General features: G+C 35.2%; 2 protein-coding genes across 2 annotated transcripts; one reads left to right on the forward strand and one right to left on the reverse strand.

The window, feature by feature from the left end:
- The first annotated feature begins 7,183 nt into the window (after positions 1–7,183).
- LOC137028182 (uncharacterized) lies at positions 7,184–11,451 on the forward strand. The gene is made up of 5 exons (XM_067396952.1): positions 7,184–7,190; positions 7,288–7,599; positions 10,202–10,216; positions 10,917–11,228; positions 11,375–11,451. The coding sequence occupies exons 1-5, from the start codon at positions 7,184–7,186 to the stop codon at positions 11,449–11,451; spliced, it is 723 nt and encodes a 240-aa protein (XP_067253053.1).
- Positions 11,452–19,827: 8,376 nt separating this feature from the next.
- Positions 19,828–23,345, reverse strand: LOC137028183 (SLAM family member 5-like). The gene is made up of 3 exons (XM_067396954.1): positions 23,069–23,345; positions 22,644–22,954; positions 19,828–19,881 (listed from the first exon to the last, which is right to left on the reverse strand). Exons 1-3 carry the CDS (start codon positions 23,343–23,345, stop codon positions 19,828–19,830), a joined length of 642 nt encoding a protein of 213 aa, XP_067253055.1.
- Between the last annotated feature and the right edge of the window lie 202 nt (positions 23,346–23,547).

Consider the following 23,547-nt stretch of genomic DNA (forward strand, 5'->3'; position numbering starts at 1 on the left):
CATTAACACAAAATCCGGGTTCAGACTTGAAGTGAAATAAAACCTTTGTTTGACAGAGGGAATATTACTGACTAAGCTTAAAAATTATGCAGCAGTCTGTCTTAAGGCATCTTTACACAGAAAAAGCGGCACAGAAACCAACTCTGAAGCGGCATAAAATCACAAAAATGTGCATTTACACAGACTGTTTAATGCTCATCTGAAGCGGCATAAATGCATTTACACAGGAATTAAAATCGCGGGAAACAATGCTTTGAACATAAGTATTTCAAAACTAACAGTTTAAACAAAATTAATTTAAAAATAATTAAATAATAAACAATTAAATATAACTCGAAATAAAAAAAAAATACGAAAATTTAAAGTAGTAAACTGCGTGCTATATCTCACGCTTTGATGTTTGTCATAATAAAAATTGAACGATGCAACAAAAAATTATTCATTATTACACCGGGTAGTTCACAACAGGAATAAAAGAGACAGAAACAACAAAAGATGCTAGCATTTGCGTGTATCAGGCAGCAGCAGATCACCAGACAGACCGTCGTGTGTGGGAGAAATATCGTCCTCAAGGAGATGATTTTTGGAATATAATATAACAGTACACAATCAAAGTGACGCCGATTGTGTTAAGCATTTACCTTATCTGAGAGAAATGTAGCAGCGCGTTGATCTGACAGTCTCTTAATAGGAAGATTACAAACGCCGAAAGCCAATTGATGACACACGACGATTCTCTGCTGTTATTTTGGTGGTTTGCTTCACGATGTGAGTACAGGACTCTTTTACTTAAATGCCCCTTGTTGGAAGACATTATTTTTATTATTTACCCTAAGTTAGCTAAGTTATATGTTTCGTTTCCTGCTTCTTGAATCTCGCGCCGCTTGAGCTGACTGGAATGCTTTTGGTTGTCATGACAATGACGTAGTTTAGAGCGGCTATATTTCGCGTTCATTTACACTGAACCAGAACAGTATCAGACTCGCCTTTTATACTAGGGGCTGAGGTGGGTCAGACCCGGCGTATTTTAGGTCTTCTTTAACACGGCATTGCGTCTTTACACTGAATTCTGAGCAGGTACAGACCCGCTTCAGAACAGCCATAAATCGGCTGTGTAAAGATGCCATTATTATTATAATGCCTGTGCCAGTGAAAGCTTAATAACGTTTAAATTAATATGTAATATTATTATTTTCTCCATATATGGGACCTTATGTTAATCATATTTTTACAGTCTTTTACAGTTAAAATTACAATCATTTTAACACACACACAGAGCACACAGGCAGGCGAGAATCTAACAGGAACTGGGCCGAGGTAATTTTGCTATCTGGGAACACTGTTTCAGTGTTTCTTTTAACATTATGTAGATTGGACTCATATAAACACAGATCAGTGTTCACTGAGGATTTTGCTGTGTATGTTGTACATTTCAGCATTTATCCAAACAGTTTTATACATAAATATTATTTTATTTTATTTTACATATATATATATATATATATATATATATATATATATATATATATATATATATATATATATATATATTAAAATAATTATTCTACAAGTATGTGTATTTTATGTTTGTTTCAGGGCATATGTATCAGTGGGGAAACGATCCTCACAGCAAGAAGGTTCGAGTCTTAGCTAAGCCAGAAAATCTTTCTTTCAGATCTGTGATGTGTGAATTACAGATGCTAAGTTGTCTAAAGGTATGAACGTGTGTTTTACTGCATGTGTTAACGTCTATATGGGACGTTCAGAACATATTAAAAAAAGACGTCATAAAAACGTTCATTCTGACTCCTCAGTGTCAACGTACGACTTTTGTGACAAAGACGGACATAAGACGGACATCTTCTCGACATAGTGGGTTGAGAATAAAATATGTCAAATATTTCGTTCGTGTTGTTTCTACATTGTTTACATTTTCATATGATCTTGAGGACCGCCCATTTAAAACAACCTAACTTAACCCACTGTGTGATTTTCGTTTCACTTTGACAAAATTAGACTCCAAGAAAGAAGAGGAACAGAGCACGTTTATTTCATTGAATCTTCTCATGAGGAAACGTGGATGAAATGAACTTTATTTATATTTTGATCTCAGCGAGTATTTTGCTCGACCATGGTAAGACATTTATCTGTTATATAATATGTTATATATGGCTAATCTCTTTTCTGGTCTAGCCTACGATTAAAAAAAGAAAAGAAAAGAAAAGAATGATGTATTATTAATTTATTTTATTTTAATTAATTTGAGTTTTATTGCTAATTTAGCTCGACATAAATTCATTTATTTTTTATATTTGTAATGCTCTTTGAAAAATGGCCAAATTCTGACAGTAACAAACCATTTTCCATTAAAACAGTAATATACTATAGAAAATAATGCCCTAATGTAAATCATTAGTCTGTTATTAATGTAACAATGGATAAAGCACAGTATGAATTCAGTGAATCAAGAGACTATGTGATGGTTATGTCTTCATCAACAAGTCACCTTTATTTATATAGCGCTTTTTACAATGCACCCACTGAGCAAATTACGTCCAGAAGACGTCTTTTTGAGGTCTTGTCTCAGGTTGAAAAGACGTCCACTGAGGGGCCAGAATGAAAGTTTTTATGACGTCTTTTTTTGACGTCTTCTGGACATCCGATATAGACGAACACGCAGAATCACCAAAGGAGAAAAATCACAATTTTTAAGCCACCATCGTGGAGATGAGTGTTTGTTTTAGTTGGGCTCTTGACCCTTGCCTTATTAATATTAGAGTTTGTTTGGGCAGTTAACTGAGTCATAACAGCCAGACAAATAAAGAGAAATGATCAGGTGTTGATTATGTTTTCACATAGTCATTGTTTGACCTTAATCACTGAACTCATTTAGAGCCCAATCTCTGAGTTAGATTTACGTTATTGATTACAGCAGAAGATCAGCTTTATCAATATAATATAAAGGATTTCACATGATAAACAAAAAAAAAAAAAACTTTCTCTTAGGCACACACAGACATCAAGAATCAGCCTGTGAATCTCAATGACGGTGACAAGCAACATATTCTGATCAACAGATCAACTCTGAACATTAGAAAACAAGCTACTAAAAAGTCGCTTAAACAGAACAAAATAAAATATGAGAATAAAGGAAATTACTAAGACAATTAAGCTCATAATTTATTCATGAAGCAATGCATGATGGGAGCCATGGATGAATTTTGATTGGTGGCTCCCAGAATGCACTGCAACATGCTTTTTGATGGTCACCACTATTGAGATTCACAGGCTGATTCTTGATGTCTGTGTGTGCCTATAATTAGTTTTTTTTGTTGTTCAACACACCTTTTCTGAAATCATTTGAATCATATTGTAAAAGCTGATCTTGTGCTGTAGAATCACAGTTCTGCTGTAATCAATAATGTAAATCTAATGAGTTCAGTGATTCAGATCAAATAATGGTTATGTGAGATCATAATCAACACCTGATCATTTCTCTTTACTTGTCTGGCTGTTATGACTCAGTTAACTGCCCAAACAAACTCTAATATTAATAAAGCAAGGGTCAAGAGCCCAACTAAAACAAACACTCATCTCCATGATGGTGGCTTAAAAATTGTGATTTTTCTCCTTTGGTGATTCTGCGTGTTCGTCTATATCGGATGTCCAGAAGACGTCAAAAAAAGACGTCATAAAAACTTTCATTCTGGCCCCTCAGTGGACGTCTTTTCAACCTGAGACAAGACCTCAAAAAGACGTCTTCTGGACGTAATTTGCTCAGTGGGCAGATTGTGTCAAAGCAGCTTTACAGTGATAACTGGTATATAATTTTGGCTGCACAGCAGCTCTTAAAGAATAGTGTCAATGCAGGCGGATCAAAGCACTGTTGAATAAATGTCAAGAATACTATTGAATATCAAATGTCAAGTGTACCCAACTAAGTAAGCCAAAGGCGACAGCGGCAAGGAACCCAAGCTCCAACAGGTTACATCAGGTGGCAACAGGGGTGTATAGTCCAGGGGTCAGAAAGTAGAAGTCCTGCCATATTTTTCATTCCACCCACTGAAGCTGTGTTAAAGTTAATGAGATAATTAAGTGATAAATTGAGTGATGATTGACCATTACTGAAGACACCTGATGATAACAAGCAGAATCACCAAAGGAGAAAATCACAATTTTTAAGCCACCATCGTGGAGATGAGTGTTTGCTTTAGTTGAGTTCTTGACCCTTGACTTTTTATTTTTAGATTTTGTTTGGGTTGTTGTAACAGCTAGTCAAGCAAACAATAAGGATGATCAGGTGGTGTTAGTTATGTTTTCACGTAATCATTATAGCACAAGATCAGCTTTTTCAACATAATCAAAAGGGTTTCACAAAAGCTGTTCTGAATAAAACAAAACAAAAAAATTTTAGGCACACACAGACATCAAGCCTGTGAATCTCAACGACAGTGACAAGCAACATATTCTGATAAACAGATCAACTCAGAACGTTATAAAACAAGCTACTAAAAAGTCACATAAAAACAGAAAAAAAAAAAAAAAATAGTGAGAATAAAGGAAATTACTAAGACAATTAAAGGGTTAGTTCACCCAAAAATGAAAATTATGTCATTAATGACTCCCCTCATGTTCCAAACCCGTAAGACCTCCGTTCATCTTCGGAACACAGTTTAAGATATTTTAAATTTAGTCCAAGAGCTTTCTGTCCCTCCATTGAAAATGTATGTACAGTAGACTGTCCATGTCCAGAAAGGAAATAAAAACATCATCAAAGTAGTCCATGTGACATCAGTGGGTTAGCTAGAAGTTTTTGAAGCATCGAAAATATACTTTGGTCCAAAAATAACAAAAACTACAACTTTATTCAGCATTGTATTTTCTTCCGGAATCCTTTCCATTGAATTGATTCCATTGAATCCATTGAATGGGTCAAGAGCTCAACTAAAGCAAACACTCTTCTCCTCAATGGTAACATCAAACTAAACATTTTCAACAAAACAACAGCATCTAAACTTCTGTTAATTCTCAATAAGATTTTCTGTAGAAATAAAGTTAATCTGGTCAGTAATAAGTGTAATAATGTGTAATGGCTGGAAGACAGTTGTAGTTCTGCTCATAGTTGTAGTTTCTGCTCATATTTATTCTGTTCTTGTTCCTCTTTTCAGTGGTTCTGCTTGTTAACAGCAGGTGTTCATCATTAATGCTCAATCATCACTTAAATATTAACTTAATTATCTCACTGCAACACAGTTTCAATATTACTTTTTCTCTGTAGTGTGGACACTAGAGGATGTTCCTGTGGGGTTTAAAGGGTTAAAGGTGTAAGATAAAAAGACACACCCACAAAATGCATTTTAACATTAACAAACTGTTAGTTAAAGAACAGTTATATACTGGCAACACTGTTGCCAGTAGTTTACTGTAAAACTGAGTTTTGTGGGTCACCTATTGTGCTGAAGAGTAGAGCCTGTGCTTAGGTTCAGAAGATCAAAAGACTTTGATGATATGCTGCATGTTGTTTTATTTAACAGATAGTGACTGTGTAGTTATTGATGCAATGAAAATCTTTTTATTTATAGTTTTTTATTAAACTCTAAAGAAATAAGTTCATAGTAATGATATGCTCATATTATTAGCATGTAATAAAATTAGTTTGTAAATTTAAATGGTACTCTGACAATTTGAGGCAGTTGGTTTCTGCGAATGAAATGATGTAACAAGTTTAATTTAGTTCGTGGTATCTTTACAGGAACATACTGTAGATTACAGTAAATAACTGTACAATCAATATTAAATTACTGGCAACAGTGTTGTCAGTATTACACTGTAAAAAAGCCCGGCAAGGTCTAACAGTGTACAAGAAAAAAGGCTTGACCAAGCTTGGAGTTTATCAATTAGGCTATTGCAGTTTTATGTCGATGAATTGAAGTTGTGTGCTTGAGAACAATAAAAAAAAACACCTGTTTTTTAAAGGTGCAGAGACAGACGAAGTGCTGCAATGAACAAAGAGTATTTTTTTTCTTGATGTTACAGAAATTTTTTTTATAAGGTATGATGTTCCTCAAACGTTCTTTAAACTTAATTTTGATTTAAAATTCAACATTGTAGGAACGTTGATTTGTAATATTACAAGAACATAAATTGTCCAGTTTCCTTAAGCTTCTGTAGGCGTGTGACAGAAATACAGTCAGTCTGGTTAGTAATAAGTGAAGCTGGTAAAGCTGTTTGTGGAGTTGTTGAATCAGATCTTGAGAGATTTAATGTCTTTTATCTTCAGTTCATCTAAGGCTGTGGCTGAAGAAAGTTGTAGTTTGTGTTCTTATTTCTCTTTCTTTCAGTGTTTGTTCACAGCAGGTGTTTGAATGATTGAAAGAGTGTTTCAGGCAGAGGTGGGTAATCCAGGGGTCAAAGAGTAAAAGTCCTGCCATATTTTTATTCCATCCACTGAAGCATTAATGAGATAAATAAGTGATTAATTGAGTGATGATTGAACATTATTGAAGACACCTGATGATAACAAGCAGAATCACCAAAGGAGAAAATCACAATTTTTAAGTTACCATCATCGAGGTCAGGGTTTGTTTTAGTTGAGCTCTTGACCCTTGCCATTTCGATAATAGATTTTGTTTGGGCAGTTTTTAACTGCATTAAAACCAACCAGAAAAGCAATGTGAAAAAAAATGATCAGGTGGTGTTGGTTATGTTTTTACATAATCATTATTTGATCTGAAACACTGAACTCATTTAGAGCCCAATCTCTGAGTAAGAACATCAAACTAACCTTTAAATAACATTCTACTAACATTAAGAAAGCTAGGCATTTTTATGTTCTTGGAATGTTACAAATCAACGTTCCTAGAATGTTGAATTTTACATCAAAATTAAGTTGAAAGAATGTTTTAGGAACATTATGCCTTATAAAAACTTTCCTCTAACATCAAGAAAACTGGACGTTTTTAATGTTCACAGAACCAACACTGTATATATTTAGAGAACGTTCTTATAACAAAATTCTGTTAACTGGGTCCAAGTTGTTCAAGGTCCAAGTTGTTCAAGGTCCTTCATGGGACTTGTATATGTTTGTCTGATGAGTGAATGTGTAAATCAGCGATGTTCTTCTGCTGTTTGATTGCATGTGTTACATTATGAATTCAGACATATTTCTCTACCCACCGTCTCTATGATCTGTAGAAAAACATTTTCACAGTACTATTGTATATTGTTTTTGTTTGGCTTACAATGAACTGTTAATTTCTTCCCCAGGTGTTTTTCATGTTGGTTCAGATGGAGTGTCAGTGTTTGTGAAGGAGGGCGATTCAGTCACTCTAAACACTGGTAGTAAAACAAACCAACAAGAGAAGATTAAATGGTATTTTAATAACATTCGCATCGCTCAAATCAATGGAGATCTCAGCTGTATCTGTACAGAACTTCAGTGTAATAATGGTACTGAGAGGTTCAAGGACAGACTGAAGCTGGATCATCAGACTGGATCTTTGACCATCAGAGACATCAGATTCACTGACTCTGGAGAATATGAATTAAAAATCATCAGCGACAATAACAATGATGGGATCTTCAATGTTTCTGTTTGTGGTGAGTTGTTTACTGAATGTTTAAAATCAGATTATATATGTTCAGATCATTGTGTTTATTAGCTAAAATTATTTTTTCTTTGTTAATTACCTATATCATTAATCAGTTCAGGTTGATTAGAAATTAATTAAATGAACGAATCCCTTTCTTATCATCTGTTTAAATTTATCTATTATTTCATACTAATTTTTCCCTTTTGAGAGAACTCAGTGCTGTCATTTGATGGTGTGGCCAATTCACACCAATGCAATAATGTCCCACGGAGCACCCGAACATATAAACAGGGCGCGTGCAAATATGTCATCAGCTTTATTGTCTTCAGGAAGCTGCTCAAGAGCTGTGCACCAGAGGTGTATAGTCCAGGAGTCAGAAAGTAAAAGTCCTGCCATATTTTGCACCCATTGAAGCAGTGTTAAAGTTAATGAGATAATTAAGTGATTAATTTATGATGATTGACCATTACTGAAGACACCTGATGATAACAAGCAGAATCACCAAAGGAGAAAATCACAATTTTTAAGCCACCATCGTGGAGATGAGTGTTTGCTTTAGTTGGGCTCTTGACCCTTGACTCTTAATATTAGATCTTGTTTGAGCTGTTAACTGAGTTGTAACAGCCAGACAAGCAAAGAGAAAAGATGATCAGGTGTTGGTTATGTTTTCACATAATTGTATTTTGACCTGAACTCATTTAGAGCCCAATCTCTGAGTTAGATTTACATTATTGATTATAGCAGATCAGCTTTATCAATGTAATCTGAGGGATTTTGCAAAAGGTGTTCTGATCAAAAAAACAAAAGTTGTTTTCATTTAGACACACAGACATCAAGAATCAGCCTGTGAATCTCAACAATGGTGAGAATAATAAAGAATGTTGCAGTGCATTCTGGGAGCCACCAATCAAAATTCATCCATGGCTCCCATCATGCATTGCTGCATGAATAAATTATGAGCTGAATTGTTTTAGTAATTTTCTTTATTCTCACTATTAAAATGTTGCTGTTTTTCTGTGACTTTTTAGTAGCTTGTTTTCTAATGTTCAGAGTTGATCTGTTGATCAGAATATGTTGCTTGTCACCGTTGTTGAGATTCACAGGCTGATACTTGATGTCTGTGTGTGCCTAAAAAAATGTTTTTGTTTTTGTTTTATTCAGAACAACTTTTGTGAAACCTGTTGGATCACATTGATAAAGCTGATCTTGTGCTGCAGAATCACAGTGCTGCTGTAATCAATAATGTAAATCTGACTCAGAGATTGGGCTCTAAATGAATTCAGTGATTCAAATCAAATAATGATTATGTGAAAACATAACCAACACCACCTGATCATCTTTATTGTTTGCTTGACAACAGTTACAACAGCCCAAACAAGATCTAATATTAAGAGTCAATGGTCAAGAGCTCAACTAAAGCAAACACTCATCTTCATCATGGTGTCTTAAAAATTGTGATTTTCTCCTTTGGTGATTCTGCTTGTTATCATCAGGTGTCTTCAATAATGCTCAATCATCACTCAATTAATCACTTATTTATCTCATTAACTTTAACACCGCTTCAGTGGGTGGAATGAAAAATATGGCAGGACTTCTACTTTCTGACCCCTGGACTATACACCTCTGAAAATAAGTTTGGTTTGATGTCACCGTGATCGATGTCAGTGCTTACTTCAGTTAGGCAGTTTGACTCTTGACTGTTTTAGAGTTTTTCTGGCTGCTTTTGCTTAGCCCTTTAACTGTTACGGTCCCGCTGGCCGGACACCTCCCAACCAGCACACCCATGTTTAGCACATGGTTTTGTCCAGATGAAATGAACACTATTCAGTGTGAACACTACAGGTTATTAAACGTAACACTGAATCTGTGTTGGAGTTAATGAGATAATTAGGTCATAACGAGCAGAATCACTGAAGGACAGAGAAACAACAAGAACTACAACTTCAGCCACAGCTTTAGATGAAATCAACTGAAGATAAAAGACATTAAATCTCTCAAGATCTGATTAAACAACTCCACAAACAGCATTATCAGCTTCACTATTTGTTTGATGTCACCATGATCGAGGTCAGTCTTTGCTTTAGTTAGTCAGTTTTACTCTTGACTTTATTAGTGTTAGTTTTTTTCTGGTTGTTGTAGCTGTTTGTTATGGCAATAATGACAAGAGAAAATGTGATCAGCTGCTTTATGATAAGAATGTAATTGGCATGTAGTGGCTTAATTCACTTATCTAAAGGCTGAGCTTTATATGAATAAAGAAATACAATGATAAAACGGTTTTAATCAGAAAAGCTGTGCGAGTTTTAAAACACATTGTACACTAAACTCTTTAAAACTTCCTCACACACAGACATCCAGGATCAGTGTATGAATCTCAACAACGGTGACATGCTTCATGCCACAATGCATTCTGGGTGCATAATGAAAAGAAAAGAAAAAAAAAGCAGCATTGTGGTATGAAGCATGTCGCCATTGTTGAGATTCATACACTGATTGTTGATGTCTGTGTGTGAAAAAATCTTGCAGGTGTTTTGGAGTGTTTAGTGAACAATGTATTTTTCAGATTTATTATTTTGATCTGATTTATTCAACTGTTTTGTATTCTAGAGAAGATCCAGCTCAAGGTTAATAACATTTTTTCATATAAAGTTTATCTTTAGATCAGTGAATAAAGCCACTACATGTTAACAATCATATTCTTATTTTCTCTTGCCATAACAAACAGCAAAAGCAGCTAGTGAAACACTAACACTAAAACAGTCAAGAGTCAAACTGCCTAACTGAAGTAAGCACTGACCTCGATCACGGTGACATCAAACCAAACTTATTTTCAACAAATCATCAACATCTAAACCTCTGGTGATTCTCAATAACAACTTTTGTAGATGTATGACAGAAATAAAGTCAGTCTGGTTAGTAATAAGTGAAGCTGGTAATGCTGTTTGTGGAGTTGTTTAATGACATTGGAGCTTGACAAACAATTTTGTGTTTAGACATCAACCTGATTTTCATTTTCAAAGTTTGACGTTTATGGGTGATGTTGAAGTCCACATCCAGGAAACTTAAATCCAAAACTTTATAAGAACGTTAGGGGATAATGTTCTAACAATGTTATCACTAAACATTTTTACAATGTTTTTAAATAATCCTACCTTTTTAGGAGAATATTCTAGGAACAAAAATAAAACTTGCCACTGAAAACATTACCAGAACATAGCATAATGTTCTCAAAACATTCTTATAACAATCACATTTCTAGCTGGGATAGTTCTGTTTTGTTTGTTGTTTCAGTCAGATGTTTATTTATGTTTGTTCCTGATGCAGAAATGGATCAAATCAAGAGAAAATCATTGAAGGAAGGACAATCTGTCACTTTTTATCCTGGTGAAATAAGAAAACCAAATGATGTGATGACGTGGTATTTTAATGATACTTGTATTGCTGAAATCACTGGAGATCAGTGTAAGATCTGTACAGATGAACAGTGTGATGAGAGATTTAGAGGAAGACTTCAAGTGACTCAGACTGGATCTCTGACCATCACAAACATCAGAAACACAGACTCTGGAAATTATACACTAGAGATCATCAGCAACAAATGCAGCATCATAAAGAGCTTTAATGTTCCTCTTATTGGTAAGTATATAATTACTGGCTCACTTCCCATATAGCAACATTGTTTCTGCCCTAATCTGGCCCACATCTGGCACATGTGGCATGATGATCTGGCCCACATGCTGCACTGAATTACGTTCCTTGTGTGGGCCGTTTCTGTCTGCCAGATCTGAGCCACAAGCAAGCCACAGCAATGCCACATGTCAGCCAAGAGCAAAATAAACCTAAACTGGACCTTATCTGAGCCACAAAATCTGTGTATATTAAGTATAGATTCATCTCAGCCTTAATAATCCTGTTAACAAGCAGAATCACTGAAGGAAAGAAGAGAACAGAAAAAGAGACGAGCAGAAACACAAGAACTACAACTGACTTCAGCCACAGCCTGAGATTAAATCAACTGAAGATGAAAGACAAACAAACAGCATCACCAGCTTCACTTATTTCTAACCAGATTGACTTTATTTATGTTAGACATCTACAAAAGTTGTTATTGAGAATTAACAGAGGTTTAACTGTTTCATCTGAATTCACCATAATGGTGAATAGTTGTTCCATTAGTTGGGCTCTTAACAAAACATTGAACAAACAACCATCATTTTGCTTTACCTTCCTTTTGCTACTGATACCTTTTGCTTTGTGTTTAACAATCTCACTTTCACAGCAGCTAGAAAATACAAACGTATAAGAGTGAAGAGCCCAACTAATGGAACAACTGTTCACCATTATGGGGACTTCAAATGAAACAGAGTTAAACCCTCTGTTAATTTTCAATAACAACTTTTGTAGATGTCTAACATAAATAAAGTCGATCTGGTTAGTAATAAGTGAATCTGTTAATGCTGTTTGTGGAGTTGTTTAATACTCCTTTGTTGAGATCTTCAGAGATTTAATGTCTTTTATCTTCAGTTGATTTCATCTAAGGCTGTGGCTGAAGTTGTAGTTCTTGTGTTTCTGCTCGTCTCTTTTTCTGTTCTCTTCTTTCCTTCAGTGATTCTGCTTGATAACAGGCTTATTAAGGCTCAGATGACTCTATATTTAATATACACAGATTTTGTGGCTCAGATAAGGTCCAGTTCAAGTTTATTTCTTTGCTCTTGGCTGACATGTGGCATTGCTGTGGCTTGCTTGTGGCTCAGATCTGGCAAACAGAAACGGCCCACACGAGGAATGTAATTCAGTGCAGCATGTGGGCCAGATCATCATGCCACATGTGCCAGATGTGGGCCGTCATAATGTTGCTATGTGGGTTATAGACCCATCAGGCCAATTCTTCAGTCATTTTCACAGACTATGATTCATAGCAACATATTTTTGCATTGGGAAAAAAAGTTATAATGCCTGTATTTTGTTTATTAACATTAAACTACAGTAAAATATATCTCCATGATGTCATGCATTTCTAAATTTATAACAGATTTGAAAAACTGTTTTCAAGACATTGTGGAAATGAATAAAATAAGTTCTGTAGAAAATATTAATTTTTACTTATAATTTACTTCCTTATTTAACTGATTAAAATGATACTCGGTTGTGTGTGTGAACTTTAAAATGATTGACTGGAAAGTCATGAAAATTCTCAAATGATTTGTTCAGAAAGTGTAAAAACCCTGAATCTCTGAATCACATGATGAATGAGCATTTCCTTCATGGAAAACATTTATTTATATTTATTTTACATTTATTTTTGTTTAATTTCTTTTTTTTATTTTAATACATTTTAATTTTTTTTTATTGCTCATGCATCTCTTACAAGTATTACCATTGCATATAAAATGTGCTATATAAATATCTTGCCTTGCCTTGATTTAAGTGTTGGCTACAGATCAGACTAATGACTACATCCCTCTATCCACTACAAATTCACATGTAGAAACTCCAGCACTGGATCAACCTGGTATAAAGGAAAAATTTGTTCTCATATTTCCACTACTGGCCATGGGCGCAGTGATTTGCTGTCTCTACTGGAAGTCTAAACAAAAAAGTGTAAAATGTAAGTAGCAATTTCATTTTCTAAATCATTTTTTAAAATTTGCATGCTTTGCAGCCTTTTGTGTTAGTGACCATATATGTGTGATGTAAACAAAACAGTAGCTATCTTTCCATTCAAAGTTGCGAATTTAACTTGCTCACAGAATTGGAATAATGCATAAAGGATTTGCAAAGCACCTCCCACATAGAAGGCAACGTTCTTGTGACCTTGCGCAGCATTTCCTAAAACGTATATACTTTTACAGAACATTACGGATGTTCCTAAAACGTCCTCTTTTGATAATGAGAATGCTGCAGTTCAATGTTCCTTAGATGAGTTTAGGGGAACGTTCAATTTTGGTTATTTATGGTCACATAAGAACGTTATAAAGAGTACATATGGGATGTAAACAGCACATTCCCACATGGTCAACTGTTGGTTATATAATAACGTTCCCAATGTGACTTTAGGGGGATTTTCTATTTTGGTTACTTTATAGTCGTGCGAGAACATCAGGTCCGCCTCCGGCCAGCGCCATAAATTCTACTGTCAATCAGCGGATCCTGAGCGGACCCATGCAGGAGCGGAGCCAGGGGTGGCCAGGGCCACCCCTTTGGCCACCCCGCTCACAACTGCTGTTTCTGTCTACTTTTTTGTTGACAAGAATTACGTTTATTTAAATGCAGAACCGTCTCTTTAAGACCACAAAAAACGGGAGATTTTTCAGTCAGTTCTCAGTTCGCCTCAGCGCCAGGCGCAAGTCAGACGCGCGTGGAAATGATACAGGTGCCAAATGAGCTTCAGCAGAACAACAGTGAATGGCGAACATTATAGCTTACGTCAATGTTTCTCAAATGGTGGGTTGCAAGACTGTGCACTTTTCAATCACACGCAAAAACGGCGCGCTGTAGGCTATATCACTATAAATTAAGCGCAAAAGAAACTACGAGCATGCAACGTCGTAGTTCTGTCATCTATTAAGTCATGAAATAACCAAAAAGGCGATTAAAGCTGCGTTAAAACTGTGCATTCATGTGTGTGTCCATTTGAGATATATATATATATATATACAGAGGTGGGTAATCCAGGGGTCAAAGAGTAAAAGTCCTGCCATATTTTTATTCCACCCACTGAAGCATTAATGAGATAAATAAGTGATTAATTGAGTGATGATTGAGCATTATTGAAGACACCTGATGATAACAAGCAGAATCACCAAAGGAGAAAAATCACAATTTTTAAATTACCATCATCGAGGTCAGGGTTTGTTTTAGTTGAGCTCTTGACCCTTGACTTTTTAGTGTTAGATTTTGTTTGGGCAGTTTTACCTGCGTTAAAACCAACCAGACAAGCAAAGTTAAAAGATGAACAGGTGTTGTTGGTTATGTTTTCACATAATCATTATTTGATCTGAATCACTGAACTCATTTAGAGCTCAATCTCTGAGTTAGATTTACATTATTGGTCACAGCAGCACTGTGATTCTACAGAAGATCAGCTTGTTAGTGATGTGTCGTTTTTGAACGAATCTTTAATGTGACTCGGGAAGAACGAGTCGTCTCGGGGGGTGATTCGTACAGTCGCGCATGTGCAATATTCTACAGGTTCTGTACTGCTAGTAGTAGTTCACCTGATGATTCATTTCATTAGTTCATTTCATGAGTCTTTCGAGTTTTGAGTCGTTCCTTAATCACGTGACAGACCCATACGCTACCAATGCATTCTGAGCCGGAAAGAGAATTGATTAGTTCTTTTTATGAGTCTTTCGGGTTTTTGAGTCGTTCCTTAATCACGTGACAGACCCATACGCTATGCTGTGTGAACCAAGCACATTATATTTATTAGTAAATAACACTAACTCTCCAGTTTTGTTTGAGTTTGTGTTAAACTGTTAAAGCTGTAGTTATCATAACCTTAATGTTTTAAACTAACATTAATAATTCAAATTCAAAATGTTATTTGCTTTTAATTTATGTCATTATGTCCTTTTTGAGCAATCTTCTTATACATATATTAGACCAATATGTCAAGTCTGCCTAGGAAAAGCAATTATTATAACAGCAAACTCAAAATTGGAGTAAAAATAAACAAACTAGGCTATAAGTACTTTGTATTGTAGGCTTGGATTATTATATTATTATATAGCCTAGTGTTTATTTACAGATAGACAGTCAAAAAGATAAATTAATCAATATTTTATTTACAACAGGGCTTTATTTATTTATAATAACACACCACAGATCCTCAAGAAACAGTAACAAAAACAGTGACAGAAATGTCAGAAATAGCATATGGGTCTGTCACGTGATTAAGGAACGACTCAAAAACCCGAAAGACTCATGAAATGAACTAATCAATTCTCAAAACTGCATTGGTTTAGCATGGGACTGCCTGTCATGTCATTAATGAATGACTTAAACCCGAAGACTTGTCAGACAAGAGGTGAGGTGAGCTTAATCAGCTTGTCATAAACTGAAGACCCAGGTAATGAATTAATCATTTCTGAATCTTATAGCATTGTAGTTTTGTATTGTTTGTAACATTTGCATAAGTAGTAGATGTGTTGAGAATGTAACACATTACATTTTAATTACATTTTGCTAAAATGAACGAAATGACTCGAAAAAAGATTTGTTCATTTTGTTAAAAGAGACTCAAAAGTCTGAGTCGGTAAAATGATCCGAACTTCCCATCACTACAGCTTATACAATATGGAATTTTTTTAAAAAAAAAAGTTGTCCTTATCACAAAAAAATAATATTCTTTTAGGCACACACAGACATCAAGTATCAGCCTGTGAATCTCAACGACGGTGACAAGCAACATATTCTGATCAACAGATCAACTCTGAACATTAGAAAACAAGCTACTAAAAAGTCACATAAAAACAGCAAAAAAAATAAAATAGTGAGAATAAAGGAAATTACTAAGACAATTCAGCTCATAATTTATTCATGCAGCAATGCATGATGGGAGCCATGGATGAGTTTTGATTGGTGGTACCCAGAATTGCAGATTCATACGCTGATTCTTGATGTCTGTCTAAATGAAAGCCTTTTTTTTTTTTTTTTTTTAATTATTATTATTATTTAGAACAACTTTTGATGAAACCTTTGAATTATTTTGATAAAGCTGATCTTGTGCTGTAGAATCACAGTGCTGCTGTAATCAATAATGTAAATCTAACTCAGAGATTGAGCTCTAAATGAGTTCAGTGATTCAGATCAAATAATGATTATGTGAAAACAAAACCAACACCTGATCATCTTTTAACTTTGCTTTTCTGGTTGAAAGCATGAAGCGTGTCACTGTTGTTGAGATTCATATGCTGATTCTTGATGTCTGTGTGTGAGGAAATTTTGCCAGAGTTTTAAAGTGTTTAGTGTACAATGTGTTTTAAAAACTACCCAACTAAAGTAAACACTGATCAATATGATGGTAACATAAAAACCCTCAAACAAATTTCAATAAAACATCAACAACAAAAAAACTCTCTCTCTTAATTCTCAATAAGAGCTTCTGTATATGGAGTTGTTTAATCCTCCTCTGAGATCTTGAGAGATTCAATGTCTTCTTTTATTTAAGGCTGTGGCTGAAGTCAGTTGCTCTAATGTTTTTGTTTTCTGTTCTTGTGTTTCTTTTTCCTTCGTTCATTCTGCTTGCTAACTGTCTTCAATAATTCTCAATCATCACTTAATTAATTACTTAATTATCTCATTCAATTCAACACTGATTCAGTGTTACATTTAACAGCCTGTAGTGTGCACTCTGAACAATGTTCATTTCATCTCGGCTAAACCATGTGGGCCCTACATGGTTGTGCTGGCTGGGAGGCGTCCCGCCAGCGGGATCGTGACAGTTAAGAGGTTTAATACTGGCTTGTCTAATGCCTTGAACATGGGCTGGCATATGCAAATATTGGGGATGTACATATTAATGATCCCGACTCTTACGTAAAAGTCGGGGTTCTTCGGAGGTCTTTTAAACAAATGAGATTTACATAAGAAGGAGGAAACAATGGTGTTTGAGACTCACTGTATGTCATTTTCATGTACTGAACTCTTGTTATTAAACTATGCCAAGGTAAATTCAACATAATGTTGCTATGTGGGAAATAGTGCAAAAATTGCAAGTGCAAGTACCTTTATGGATCTTGAGAAAGGAAATGTCATTGCTCCCTATGCAGGCCTCACTGAGCCATCAGATTTCAACAAAAAAAGCGTAATTTGTGTTCTGAAGATGAACGAAGGTCTTACGGGTGTGGAACGACATGAGGGTGAGTAATAAATGACAGAATTTTCATTTTTGGGTGAATGAACCCTTTAAGCAAGACACATTTACAGTATGCATTAATAAGTTATTATTTTTCTAGTGCTTCTATGGTTATATTAACTTTTATCCAAATGTTATCTTAAAGGGGACCTATTATGCAAAATTCACTTTTGCATGCTGTTTGGACATAAATGTGATTTGGCAACCTTATAGTGACAAAAATCCACCCACTCCTTTTTTTTTTAATCCCCATAAATCATAAGCAGTGTCTCAGAACAAGCCGTTTCCAGATCCCTGGCAGTGTGATGTCACAACAGTCACAGACCCCGCCCATGAATGTTCACAGACACTGACGTTTGAACATAGAACCGCCCTGAGCGCATTCCAGAGGTGGGTAATCCAGGGGTCAAAGAGTAAAAGTCCTGCCATATTTTTACTCCACCCACTGAAGCATTAATGAGATAATTAAGTGATTAATTGAGTGATGATTGAGCATTATTGAAGACACCTGATGATAACAAGCAGAATCACCAAAGGAGAAAATCACAATTTTTAAGAAACCATCGTTAAGATGGTCGTGTTTGCTTTAGTTGAGCTCTTGACCATTGACTCTTAATATTAGATCTTGTTTGGGCTGTTGTAACAGATAGTCAAGCAAACAGTAAAGATGATCAGGTGTTGGTTTTGTTTTCACATAATCATTATTTGATCTGAATCACTGAACTCATTTAGAGCTCAATCTCTGAGTTAGATTTACATTATTGATTACAGCAGCACTGTGATTCTACAACACAAGATCAGCTTTATCAACACAATCTGAAGGGATTCACAAAAGTTCTAAATGAGTTCAGGCCAAATTACAATTACGTAAAAACATAACCAACACCTGATCATCTTTTTAATGATTTGTCTGGCTGTTATAATTCAGTTACAGCAGCGCAAATAAATCTAATATTAAGAGTCAATGGTCAAGAGCTCAACTAAAGCAAACACTCATCTCCATGATGGTGGCTTAAAAATTGTGATTTTCTCCTTTGGTGATTCTGCTTGTTATCATCAGGTGTCTTCAATAATGCTCAATCATCACTCAATTTATCACTTAATTACAGAGGTGGACATTCCAGGGGTCAGAAAGTAAAAGTCCTGCCATATTTTTATTCCACCCACTGAAGCATTAATGAGATAATTAAGTGATTAATTGAGTGATGATTGAGCATTATTGAAGACACCTGATGATAACAAGCAGAATCACCAAAGGAGAAAATCACAATTTTTAAGTTACCATCATCGAGGTCAGGGTTTGTTTTAGTTGAGCTCTTGATCCTTGACTGTTTAATATTAGATTTTGTTTGGGCAGTTTTAACTGCATTAAAACCAAACAGACAAGCAATGTTAAAAGATGATCAGGTGTTGTTGGTTATGTTTTCACATAATTATTATTTGATCTGAAACACTGAACTCATTTAGAGCTCAATCTCTGAGTTAGATTTACGTTATTGATTACAGCAGCACTGTGATTCTACAGCACAAGATCAGCTTTTACAATACTTTTTTTTTTTTTTAAGAGTTCTGATTTAAAAAAAAAAAAAAAGCGCTCATTTAAACACACAAACATCAAGAATCATCCTGTGAATCTCAGCAGTGGTGGCCATCATAAAGCATGTTGCAGTGCATTCTGGGAGCCACCAATCAAAATTCATCCATGGCTCCCATCATGCATTGCTGTATGAATAAATTATGAGCTGAATTGTCTTAGTAATTTCATTTATTCTCACTATTAAAATGTTGCTGTTTTTCTGTGACTTTTTAGTAGCTTGTTTTCTAATGTTCAGAGTTGATCTGTTGATCAGAATATGTTGCTTGTCACCGTCGTTGAGATTCACAGGCTGATACTTGATGTCTGTGTGTGCCTAAAAGAATTTTTTTTTTTTTGTGATAAGGACAACTTTAAAAAAAAAAAAAAAATTCTGTATTGTATAAGCTGATCTTCTGTAGAATCACAGTGCTGCTGTAATCAATAATATAAATCTAACTCAGAGATTGGGCTCTAAATGAGTTCAGTGATTCAGATCAAATAATGATTTTGCGAAAACATAACCAACAACACCTGACCATCTTTTAACTTTGCTTGCCTGGGTGGTTTTAATGCAGTTAAAACTGCCCAAACAAAATCTAATACTAAAAAGGCAAGGGTCAAGAGCTCAACTAAAACAAACCCTGACCTCGATGATGGTAACTTAAAAATTGTGATTTTCTCCTTTGGTGATTCTGCTTGTTATCATCAGGTGTCTTCAATAATGCTCAATCATCACTCAATTTATCACTTAATTATCTCATTAATGCTTCAGTGGATGAGATAAAAATATGGCAGGACTTTTACTTCCTGACCCCTGGAATGTCCACCTCTGGTTCTGTCTTCCTGTGTCTGAACTGCATTAACAATAATCACAGGTGTTAAAAGAACAAAGGTTGCATTATTTGTTTATTGAATTCCTTACCTGATTTTTTACATTTCCTGCAGATGCAGCAGATCCCAACCACAGCTACAATCACCAGCAACAGAGATCAGCACCAGGCACGTGCACACATAGACAAAAAAGGGGCTTGAGCACCTGCCCTTTTTCTTCCTCGAGAGAAAGTGCCCTTTTTTCTGGGGTGCTTCTTTTTTTTTTTTTTTTTAATAAATGAATATATATTCCTGTTTGTGCACAGCTTCCCTGTCAAACAAATATATTTACTGAATAAAACAAAATACTAAATCAGGTCGGCTTTGTCGATTTCAGATGCCCTAGCTCACTCCGCAACACGCCATTCATGCCCGCTCGAGCGCGCGCCCCGCCCCACCTAACCTCAAGTTTGCTGCTGCTGGCTGAAAACTTGTGACAACTATTCCCGCGAAAAAGCAACTGCTGTCTGGCGATGAGAAGCGAAAAAGAAAAAAAACCCTAGATGGATGCATTTCTTTCAGGTAGGCTATTTGTTCACAAACCTGAAAGTTCTGGCTATTTAAGGGTTATTTATACATTTAACGCTGCATTAATAGTTTGACCACCATCGACACATTTGCCTGATTTGATACTAATGAAATCTATGTCATATTATAATTTCAGTTATTTTATTGTGCTATGCATTGCGTTTTGAACCATGGTAAAGATATCGGTTGGGCTGTCAATACCAGAAGAGGAGCACGGACGCACATCCATGAACCGCATTATTAGACAGTTTTCTAAGGATGCATGGTTTGTTAAAACTATTTAAAAATCATGATAATACAGCATTAGCTACATAATGTTATTCTTAAATCTACGCTTACACAGGGTAATACATCAATTGCTCTCTCTTTGCATGTTTGATGTCCACATATTCTTGTTGAAGAAATTACAGTGGCTGTAGCATTTCTATCACAAAGAAGTGGCCGAATATTATTATTTTACTAAAAATATATTTTTAATCATGGTAGCCTATTTTATAATATATAATGCATTAAGCATTAACAGTTTTTGTTTAATTTAGAAGAAATCTACAGATGCAAAAAGATGGATGGTAGTACGCTTAATCTAAATGTGTATAGGGTTAGGGTTAAGTTTTCTTTTCATTAGAGTAAAAGACATGGAAGCAAAAATGGACCAAAATCTAAAAATTGTCCACTTCATGAAAGCAATCCAATAACACCGAAATAATTAAAACGATTTATTGATTTGTGCAAAATAAATTATTAGTGAAACTATGTCCTTCTCCTTGGTGCAGTCATTTATTCAAAATATATAGCTACTTGCTAGTTGCTGTTGCCTTCTCTTGTGATAAACCTAGTGAATACTAAAGAAGAACATGGTCTCTGTGTGAACTGATTATTTTGTAGAAATCTGTGGAGTATAAAACAATTCTGTGAGTGTGAAGGAATTAAAATAAATTGGTAAGGAAAGTCAGAGTTGTTTTAATATATTTAAGGGTTCATTATTTTTAAAATAAATAATTATGAGAAGTGCCCTTTTTACCACTTGAGCCCCTGCCCCCCAAAATGTCTGTGCACGTCCCTGATCAGCACTATGTTATATAAAAGTAGACGCTGATCTGTAATGTACAAAATCTGTCAATCCGACCTTGAATAAGACTGAGATCTCATTAATGATTTATTTTAAGTCAAAAACAGCTCAGCTGAATAAATAATCACTACACAGCAAAATCCCCAGAGTTAAATCAACTCCGCTCTTCTACATTTGGTCCCTCTCTAAATAGTGTTAAAATAACACTGAAGCAGAGTTAAAGTTAATGAGATAATTAAGCAATTAATTAAGTGATTGAGCAATAATGATAAACACCTGCTCTTAACAAGCAGAATCACTGAAAAAAAGAGAAACAAGAACTAAAAATCGTTAATGAATCAGCATTACCAGCTTCACATTACTAACCAGACTGACTTTATTTTCAAACATCTACAGAATTGAGAATTAACAGAGGTTTATTGTTCAAGAAAAGAAAATGTAAAAAGAAAAGAAAAGAAAAGAAAAGAAAAGAAAAGAAAAGAAAAACAACACCACCATGATGAAGATCAGCATTTGCTTAAGCTGGGCTCTTGACCCTTTTCTGCAACAGTGTGTATGATGTTGTTGTAAAGCAGTGAGGTTAGTGCTCTACAATGAGCAGATATTAGCTGCTTTTATGTGATGATATAATCATTGTGAAATTCTTTGGTTGGATCCAAAACAACTGTTCATATATTTTAGTTTTGCTTTACCAGCCCTGTGAAACTTCATCATGAGAAGAGAGAGAAATAAAAGCATTGCAGCATAAATTTTTTTTAACACAGAGACATCAAGAATCAGCATAGAACAAAAAAAAAAAACGCTTCATGCTGCAATGCATGCTGGGTATCACCATAGGACACCATAGGATTGTATGCTATATTTTCATGTATAAGCCTGAACAATAATAGTTGATTCTTGTTAATAGCAGGTGTTCATCATTAATGTTCAATTATCACTTAATTAATTGGTTAATTATCTCATTAGCTCTAACTCTGCTTCATGGTCAGTTTATACTGAAACGCAAACCCAGCATTTTCAAAGTAAAACGAGGTCTGCAGCATTTTTGAAAGTCTCCGTTTTCGAGGTTCGTAATGTAAACGACAGGCGTAATCGTAGCAATTGTACTCTGAGCAGAGTTGATTTAACTCTGGGGATTTTACTGTGTACTGTCACCACTTTCGTACCAGAGTGAATCTGGCAGACTTGAGTGATGTTGAGATGTTTGATCTGGTTGCTGATGGGATTGTTCAGCACACAGCTGTAGGTGTTTTTATCCTGATATTCCACCTCCAGAGGTAGAGAGAGACTGATGCTGAGATCAGACACACTGATGCTGGACAATAAACTGTTTCCTTTGTACCAGGAGAGAGTCACATGACTCACATTCGCAGCTGAACACACCAATGAACAGTTCTGGCTTGATGGTGATGAAAGATTTTGTGAATAATCTCTGATAATGACAGGAATGGGCAGACAAGCTAGAAAACAATAAACAGAAATATGGGTAAATCTACAGCAATCTTATATTTTGTGTTGAGGGTCAATGAGTATTTCTTTAATAAAAAATATTTTTTTGAAAATGATCTACTCACCATAGACAGAAACACTGAATGTTTTTGATGACCACCTGGGTCCATTTATCTCTAGTTCATAGTGTCCAGCATGTTCAATCCTGATGTTTGTGATGGTCAGAGATCCAGTTTGATGATCCAGCTTCAGTCTGTCTCTGAATCTCCCATCAGGGAAGGTTTGTTTCTCTTTATTGATTTCAGCTATTAGAGAGTTTTCAGCTCCATATTTCCACAGTAAATCTTCATCTTCATGTATTTCAGTAAGATCAGTGTGTAAAGTAACAGAATCTCCCTCCATCACTGAATTACCAAACACACCTAGAGAACAGGGACAGAAAGAGATTTCACATATTTGAAGTGAAATCTGAACATTCAAAGTGAACTGTGAATTGAACATCCCAAACAGCAGCAGAAATGCAAAATAAAATGCTTTGACTTCAATTTACAGAATGCATGAACTAGTCAGAGGTGGAAAGTCCAGGGGTCAGAAAGTAAAAGTC

The sequence above is a fragment of the Chanodichthys erythropterus genome, chromosome 10, assembly GCF_024489055.1.
Source record: "Chanodichthys erythropterus isolate Z2021 chromosome 10, ASM2448905v1, whole genome shotgun sequence".
Lineage (NCBI taxonomy): Eukaryota > Metazoa > Chordata > Actinopteri > Cypriniformes > Xenocyprididae > Chanodichthys > Chanodichthys erythropterus.

What these genes read in the sequence shown, in the direction of transcription:
- LOC137028182 (XM_067396952.1), top strand. An exon ending in CTTTAATGTTCCTCTTATTG is followed by an intron (nt 11,229 to 11,374) that starts GTAAGTATATAA and finishes TCTGTCTGCCAG; the next exon opens with ATCTGAGCCACAAGCAAGCC.
- LOC137028183 (XM_067396954.1), bottom strand. Translation starts at nt 23,345, where the DNA reads ATGGAGGGAGATTCTGTTACTTTACACACTGATCTTACTGAAATACAT. An exon ending in ATTCAGTGTTTCTGTCTATG is followed by an intron (nt 22,955 to 23,068) that starts GTGAGTAGATCA and finishes ATTGTTTTCTAG; the next exon opens with CTTGTCTGCCCATTCCTGTC. An exon ending in CTGGTACGAAAGTGGTGACA is followed by an intron (nt 19,882 to 22,643) that starts GTACACAGTAAA and finishes TTGTTAATGCAG; the next exon opens with TTCAGACACAGGAAGACAGA.